Source organism: Atta colombica, unplaced genomic scaffold, assembly GCF_001594045.1.
Source record: "Atta colombica isolate Treedump-2 unplaced genomic scaffold, Acol1.0 scaffold7, whole genome shotgun sequence".
NCBI classification, from domain to species: domain Eukaryota; kingdom Metazoa; phylum Arthropoda; class Insecta; order Hymenoptera; family Formicidae; genus Atta; species Atta colombica.
In genome coordinates this window covers 790,440-799,662 of record NW_017259561.1, presented here as the reverse complement: position 1 = coordinate 799,662, position 9,223 = coordinate 790,440, and the positions used below count along the sequence as shown (strand labels likewise).

General features: G+C 32.7%; 1 protein-coding gene across 1 annotated transcript in view; it reads right to left on the bottom strand.

Annotated features, from left to right (window-relative positions):
- The window catches only part of LOC108692403 (probable chitinase 3), a 30,349-nt gene extending 22,987 nt beyond the window's left edge, over window positions 1–7,362 (bottom strand). Inside the window, exon 1 of the mRNA XM_018200629.1 lies at window positions 7,123–7,362. Coding sequence (XP_018056118.1) covers window positions 7,123–7,125 — 3 coding nt within the window. The 5' untranslated portion in view covers window positions 7,126–7,362. The remainder of the gene's footprint in view (window positions 1–7,122) is intronic.
- Between the last annotated feature and the right edge of the window lie 1,861 nt (window positions 7,363–9,223).

The following is a 9,223-nucleotide window of genomic DNA, read 5'->3' as shown; positions in this document are numbered from 1 at the left end:
CATATATATATATATATATATATATGTATGTATCAGTATATATTAATTAACTTTAATTAGCATTAAAAAGCATTAAAAAGATCCTAACTTAGATCGTTATGATCACGATTTCTTATTTCCTATTTTTGAGTTTAATGTAATAAAGTTTATATATATATACAACATAAATTGTAATATCATGTTAGGAGATTATAATTAATATTTTCATCTGAAGTAATTTCTTTCTTGTTTAACTGATCTTTTTTTTGGTTAAAGTGAAATGATAATTGAAATAATTAATTCGATTAAGAACAGAAATAAATTATTGTTTGGATTTTTTGCACGTCTTCATCGCAATTGCATTTTGCTTAGCAATGCAGTGCTTGCATCTATAATATTCTGCATGCGATTTCGCTGCTTTTTCATTCTGTTTGCGGAACTTCTCTAATTGCTCACTTGTGGCTCATTATTACACTTTATTAGAATAAAAATGCATTGTGAAACAATGCATTAACGTAATTATTCTTATCAGTTAAAGATTGATCTTCCTTTCTCATCTCATGATTTGCTCACAGAATGATTACAATTCTATGTCTTGCGACTCGAAACAAGAGGCAATTTTTATTTTCCCATGAATAAAGCGTAAAATAAGTTTTGTTCTAATATGTGTGTTTGTGTAACATTTATATAGAGTGTCTTCAAGTATTAAGATCTTGTAATAACACAAATATTTGGAATAAATATAATCAGTTAGAATATTTTGCATATTTATTTAATATATAATATAATTTTTGCATAGTTATTTTGTATAAGATTTAGATCTTCTTCCTCGTAAAAAAACGTAATAAAGTAGCTGAACTTAATAATATTAAGTATTTTCCAATAAGATTTTCTAGAGAAAAACATTTTTACTATAAATAGATCTTTGTAAATGGCGTATAATATTCGTTATTCCATGCGCAAGATTCACGACGCGATGCTGTGAGAATAATGAAGAAAACAACGCCTGGAAAGGCGCGGTACATTGAGCAACCTAAAAAAACACGTAGCGACGAATTTCACTTTCCAAGTTAATTAACCTTGAATAACGTATGAGATATCAATCTACTTATGGTACTTTCGTAAGAAAATTCATTCGAATATACTCAATTTCTTCTTTTCCATAGACCAATTTAGAAAACGTCAATGTGCGAAATAAATATTTTTCGAGCAACTTTCTCGTGTTTTTATCGATTAAAACCAATCGTTTCTTTACATGGATAAAAATTCACATATCGTGTTGGTAAATATTCAGAAGATTTCTTGTTTCGCATATATTTAACGATTAGCAATACTTTCGATGCTAAAACAAAGTTGCTATCAGTTGCTATCCTTCGGACACAACTATTATTTTTTAAAAAGATCTCTATCCTCCATCCGTTTCTAAAGCATTCTAAACATTCTCCACCGCCAATTCTCTTCGTCATTCTTAGACATTGCGATCTAAACAATCTCCAGATAGCTTTGCTATCTCGAGGATCCTAGTTTCAGAATCACGCCGGTGGTAATCTACACAATACACGGTGTTGCTAGAACTTATATAAGGACAACCTGTTAAACACGTTACGCCCTGACGCTTTTTAACCTGGAAACAATCCGGTACCGAGCAAAAAACCCTCTCTTGTCGGGGCAAACTCGATGGTCAATTCACCGTGTGTAGTCGTAGTGATGGGATCGAAACTTTCGCCGATATACTGAGACTTCAGACGAAAAACGTCTCATAAAAACTATATCTATTATATAAATACAATTCTTCACACAATCAATATTGGGCACTAATATATTCAACCTTGGACAGAACTAATCATTATATATTATTATTCATAATAATCACTTAATGCAGTAGCTAATTCGGCTAGTTATAAAAAGATACAGATAGAACCATAAATGTTATATCAAATATAAAGATGCGAGCACAATTGTACTTCCGTCTTATGAAAGTATTCCTTCGTCGTTATTCCTTATAATTAATTAGCTAATTTGAGAGCGGAACCGATTTATTTTAAAGTTGCAAGCCAGCGCGGCGTTGCGTCGCGTCGGCCAGTCACTATACGCACTTCTCGATGCGTGAGTATCGATTCGTTTCCAGGCTACGCACGTTCGCAAACCGTTTTCACCTGACTTCCGCCGGAGAGGCTTTCGGTCGTCCCCGCGATTGTCGCGCGCTTATGAAACTTCCACTGGTTTCCTGCTACGGGAACATATTGCTGATTTGTGAAGACAACTTATCGACTTCCTATCTCTTTTCCTACTCGACGTCAATCACGAGAATTGCGATGACTTGCTGTTAACAAAATTAAATTTTCACAGTTGCATATAATTATATACACACGACTATTTCCAATAATTCTTTAGTGCTTAATTTTTGTGACTCAATTATTCTAATTTTATTCCATCGTTTTCGAAATTATCTGATAGATGTAAAATGTAATCTACATATTTTGCTGTTTAATTTGAGTCTTTTTAGCGTTTAATTTTGATAAAACAGATCGCAAGACGTTCTTACGAACAAATTTTTAAGTAATCAATCTGTATAGATTTTCTTCTTGAATATTTTATGTTAATAAGAAGTTTACAATTAGGATTTCATTTTCTTTAGGCAGAGATATAAGCGTATGTAGGTTACGTTGGAAAGCAGCAGAGTTGAACGTTGCGAGCTGCGTAATTGAACTGCCGTTTCCACGCCGTTTTATACTTTTTCTCTCATAGTAGATATTATTGTTCTACTTGTCTTTGTAATTCTGTTATTTATCACGAAGGCCTCTTATTTTCCTAATTTTAGAGAAGCAAGTGGACGTTAAATCTTTCATTCTGCATTAAAATTACCATTTCTCGTATTTTCTATTTAATAACAAATCATTCCCGACTAAAAATTTAAATTAAATAATAAAATCTTAACTTCTGTTTCGATAATGTAAAAGAAAATATTCTTTGCATCTGCATAAATATTTCTTTCGATTAATTCAATGTTTTGACACGTTACTTTCTTTCTTTCCTCTTTGTGTTCTCTCGTTCTTATCTTTTATAATCCTTTCTAGAATATTTTTCTTCGTTTTTCCAGTATAGATTCGGTTCCATACATCGTCCTTTCACTTCCATCGGATTTTATCTTTATATGCGCATTGGCGCTTATGAAATTTTCACTGGTAAAAAACGCCTGTGCAGAAAAATACAGCAAGTCGTATACTACGTGGATGGCCTGAATTCGCTTCCTTTTTTCATATCCTTGCGCTAACATTCAATGCAACTTTATATTCTCGAGACAATGTCTATGCTTGTCCTCTCACCTCACTTCCGGCGGAAACGATCTCAAACTCTGCACGCGTGTTTGCAGCATAGACTTTATCTATTGAAGAAAAAATTAAAAAAAGGAAAAAGATTGGCAGTCGCGTATATTTTTGCAATAATGACTTTTATTTCAATAACACTTGAATAACGACATTCTTGAATATTAATCCAGGAATAGTCACCTGGAATATTTTCACATCCAAGTAATAAAAAATGTGAATTAAAATATCGTTTTGTATGGGTGTAAAAATACTGCACGTGATCGTTTACATAAAAAAATCAAGCAAATATTTCTGACTTAATAATAAATAGAAGTGTAAAAGATACTTTTTCTTTAATGAAGAGTTAAAGTATCGTGTTTATCTCGAGATACAATAATTTTTCAGAATATTAGCTTTGTCGATTACACGTTAGCATGTTAAGCACTCATTTTCACAATTCAAATTTTCTTCTATAACATAAGTTCAACTGAAAAACTATTTCATATGTTACTTTCTTCTTGATATTAGGGAGTTTTTGTAATACCATGTATCCAGGTACGGTGAACACTAAGATCATCTTTTATCTTTTTCTTAACAATTAATCAAAAAAAGAATAACGTGACTTTAGCGTTTACTATATCTGGATTCAAGTTATTGCAAAACTATTCTGATGTCGTTTCAAGCATCTGTTTAGATCCGACAATTTGATCGATAATTTGACATAAATGGCGTAATCCCGCAGAAAAGAATTGTGATAGAAAGCCGGTAGAATCCAGTCAAATTTCCATCAAAGCCCACCTCAGAGACTGGTACTTGCGTGTACATTCACTCGCCGAATTGTTGACGGTACGAAACTTGTGTTGCTTGGTTCTTTATGTCGGAATTAAATTATATTTTATACCGCCGGCGACTTCGCACGTACTAAGTTTCCCGGCTGTTATGTAGCGAAATAATTTTCTGGAAGGATTTCGCCGAATCTGCTATCTCTCGGATCTGCATACCAATATCGCGCGTGCACACAAAGTGCCTGCAGCGCGCAACAAAACGCCTTGTATTTAAAATAGTGCTTGCTGCGAGGTGAGCAGCATTACTCCGTATCGTTTAAGAGTCAGTTCAATGTTCGATAAGTAAGTATATAAATGTTACTTGGCGTCGTGTCTACATACACTCGAGACAAATAAAAAACACGAGCGTTTAATAAGATTGATAATAATACTATCTTATAAGAAAGCTTCCATTAGATTCCATTCCACTAAGAAATCTATCTGTATATCTCGCATATCGTTTCAGATATTTTGATATATCTCGCATATATCAAAATATCCGAAACGATTTCAGAATATAAGCAGGACATCGTCGTAATAACGGAGGAGTGAATGTCAAAGTGTTGCGATGGCAAAATGTTGTAAAACTTGATTCTCAGAAGTTTCACCGATGGATATAACAGAAAAGAAAAAACAAGTCTATTCCTTATTCTTTCCTTACCGTTATACCGGTTAGTCACGATTAGCGATGCTCATTAATAATTCAGCGCAATCCATTGCATCCCGTGATCGCTACGAAGGTACGAGCGAATTTCAAATCATATAAGATATTCCTCTCGTAATAAGAATAAATAATAGGAACAATCAGACCATGACAAATATTCAATGACCACTTTGTTGCAATCTTGTAAATAAAACTAACACGTTCCTAGAGGAATTGTTTACATAGTTTACAAGTTTCCACAGTAATTTATCGTTAACATCATATGTTACTTGTATGACGCTTAACTCGATACCTCGGGGCGTGGCAGGATGAAATAGAAAGTTGCAATGTGTACGACAAATCTCTAGCTCCAATAATTGCAAAATGATATTTTAAAGTCTCTATTACAAAAGTAAAGCGAAGCTTTATACACATACTATATCATATATAATATCAATATGACTTAACCAGGTAAATCGTTTAATTTAGCTCGAAGCAATGAAAGGAATTTAATTCGATATTCATTTGAGACTGGGAATGATGAAAAGTGAACAGCGAAAAAGTTCTTCAAATGATTCAATTACGATTCTCGTAGATTTGCACTTTCACAACGGGCGAACAGGTGCATCCCGTTTAATACAACGGTAAAGTAAATTGAACGAAATTGCGATAAGGTATATATACATATATATGTATATATTAGGTGTATTAGTAAAAAGAAATCCATTATTTTTCCATTCAATTTCATGTAAAAATAATGGATTTCTTTTTACTACACCTAATATATATTCATTTTTTATGCATTCGTTCGCATATATTATTCATAGCAAAAAGATCCGCCTACATGCGTCACGCCATCATACGGTGATTTCGATGCCGTTTGGCAAGAATTTACATTACATAAAAAAAAAAATACATCGACGAGGTCGTCGCACGACGAAAGTGAGAGGACTCGCAGGTAAACCCGGAAGGACAGAACGAATTCTCGGTTCTCCACCGAAAGTCCTGATGGTGTTGTGTGTGTGTGTGTGTATATGTGTGTGTGTGTGTGCGTGTGCGTGTGCGTGTGCGTGTGTGTGTGTGTGTGTGTGTGTGTGTGTGTGCAGTGTGAACAGATATCTGTCGCAGAATTATTAGTACAATCGCCATTATACTTATATCGTTATATGATAATGTGGATAATTTTTATGTGAATGACGCGATCCAAAAGATTAAATAGCGATGTTTATCGCTGTAATAATGTTTGAACTAATTCTATTTATATCTAATAATTAGTCATCACCTTAGGTACCAATATCCAATACAGCGCGTTTTCATTTACAATTTGCTATTTACTATTTTTTTACATTCTTATGTTAATTAATTACTGCTGTCAGATAAATATAACTGTGTTATTTATTTAAAGTTATAAACAATTGTAAATGTATGTACAATTGTAATAATTATAAATTAAAATTAGAAATTTATAATAACGGAGATATTGCAATCATCAATAAAAATTCTATTCATTATTTGATTCACAATGAGTTTAGTAAATCAGCAATTTTCACTGACACAAACATTCACCGATTTCACATTCATTATTTAGATTCAGAATAGGCGAAAGTATCGCTGATGATTCAAATATATATTCAAATATAGTGAACGCACAATTGATCTAAATCAACGATCTAATAAATGACACAGTCCAGCGGTCGCGATCTCACTCGACCATCTTAATTTTACACTTGTAACGAACTTTTTCCGAGACCGGTTCCATGATGGTCTCGCATAAATTCACGCGTGATGTAATAACTCCGCTGTGTAAAAAGACTGTTCGGAAACGTAGCTGTGTGGAAAAGAAAAATACATCAAATACGGAACATCCAATTACGAATATTTCCTCGTTCGTGGCAGCATGATTTTAATGGTTTTTCTACCGAACGCGGTATATCACGAAATTGGAGCAAATCATTTGGACAATCTCTTTCTTTCTCTATCGAAGATTTCTGACAGATCTAGATGATCGAGACAAATCGCCAACCGTGAAACTATCTCTTGCTTAATACATGCAAATTAGTGTATAATATTGGCTAAAAAATTATTGCGTCTAATTGACAAAAAAATCTTTCAAAAATTAACGTAATTAATTTAATTGCAATTATTTTGTAAATAATTGTGTTAAATTTAATAGATTTTTCTACTCGTCGATTACGGTTAGTAACTTTCTGTTCATAATTTAATAATTATAAAAGAAATATAGTAATAATAATTTTACGCTTCCTAACTTGGATTATATTATATAAAAGATGCCATAACAATAAAAATAGAAATATATATTTATATATAAAACACTTGATAACAGTCAACGTAACAAAATTAAACTCACCATAATTGTTCCAATTATTTAAAACAACAACAATAATATCGGTCCGTGGCTCGTAGCACCGTGCGAGAAAAGATCTTTCGGGCAATTTATTAATGGAAAAACAATACAAACGGAAAGAAAACTCAACAACGCGAGAATTGCCGGCAGATCAGAAAAAGAGAAAAAAAGGATCTCGATTATTGATACGGATCAATGATCGAGGATCCGCCGCCGCATGATCGGGGAACTGTCACTGACAGTAGTTCGGGAAATACTGACTGGTGTGGCGAACAAGTCTGCTGTCATTCTCTCTCTCTCTCTCTCTTTCGATCATTTACTCTCTTTCATTTTCCCTCTCTCTAGACATACTGCTCTCTTAGTCTCTCTTTCTCTTTCTCCCTCCCCCTTCTATCTTTTTGCCAATCTCCCTCTTCTTGAACGGAGAGTACACTCTCTCTTCCTTGCACTCTCTGTACAATTTCGCAGCACACCTCTAAACGGCAGCGACGACGACAAAGATATCACAGCTACGACAAAAGCGATGATAACGTCTACGATAAAAACGTTGACACACATTAACACTTTTGGTGTGACAATGATGGCAATTAAAGCCGCCTTTCATTTCGCAAATAGTAAATGTTAGTACACGCTATAGCTGAAATCGATCGTACGAGATAACGTGAAAAATCAGCGGAAAAATTAGCAAAAGCATTGGACTTCGCCGGAGGGATAATTATATATCGGTCATGTTTACTGCCCTAATCATTTTTGCTATCCATTTATATTGCCGTCTCTTTTGGCGAACGAGAAACATCGAGAAACTCGAGCTATACGACTTTAATTTACAATACAATCGAAGCTAGGCTTGTATATTTTTACAATCGAAGCTAGGCTTGTATAAATTTTTCCCATAATTTAGATTTGTTCAAAAAGGTTTATTTGATTATTTGATGGCAAAAATTAGAATAATAATTTTTAATATTATATAAGAATTTTAAGACTATTTTTAATTATGTGTGAATGTGTTTCGTGTAATGCCAATCATAATAATCGGCACAATTTTTTAAACTTCGTGTCTTTGGATAATAAAATATTCATCATAAAAAGAATGTAAAGATATTGTATAAATAAAACTTTTATATAATTGCGTAATTGTTGAAAGACAAGTATAATAACAATACATCAGTATTAATTAAATCTATTTTTCCTTTATATTACATAAATATACATTAACATAATTATATTGTAAAATTCTGATAAATATATAGAGAAATATGTGACATTTCCGCGATTATTTAAGACGCGATATCAATCAGTGAGAAAGCGGAACAAAAACTAGATAATATGATAAAAAGTCGATGAACTTCGTCATTGTATGATACGAATGCATTTTAATGTAAAGCATAACGACTGCATAATACGACTGGACGTAATCGATCGGTTATTTATGTTGCAACACTTGCAATATAATTAGGGAAATGTTCCAGTAAATTGTCGACGGTAATCGTGTGATTATTCTATATCGATCGCGCATGATGCGATAGATAGGTAATCCATATGGTGCAGCATTTACCAGCGTAAATAATCTAAAAGTGATTCGGATTGACTTACTGCGATAAGATTTCTAGTGATGGATTCAAAAGGTTGGACTATTTCAAACATATAACGAAAATCAGTTTTATAAATTATCCGATTATTTACCTTATCTTTATCCTTTTCTGTGCGTTTTATTATTTTTTAAAGTAAAATAAAAATCTATTATTAATAAATTATGTAGTTCATAATCTAACATATAATAAGACTTTTAAATTACAATATATAAGCAAATGCATCATATAAGGAAGAAATTTATGCTTAATGAGTTTCCGTATATATAGGTTCTTGATTACTGATCTGTTTTGATCATATTGTTCTAATTATCTATTCGAAAAATCCAGTCTAATTAAGACTGAAGTTTTTAGACTTCCGCTGAGAAAAGAAACCAGCGTCATATCACTTTCAAAATAAGTACATTTTTCCTAATATCAATTTCAAAGACGCGATACAAATGCGTGCATGCTTTGCTAATGAATGATTCATTTTAAACATTTTAATATCATATTTATGTTTTATCGTCAATCTG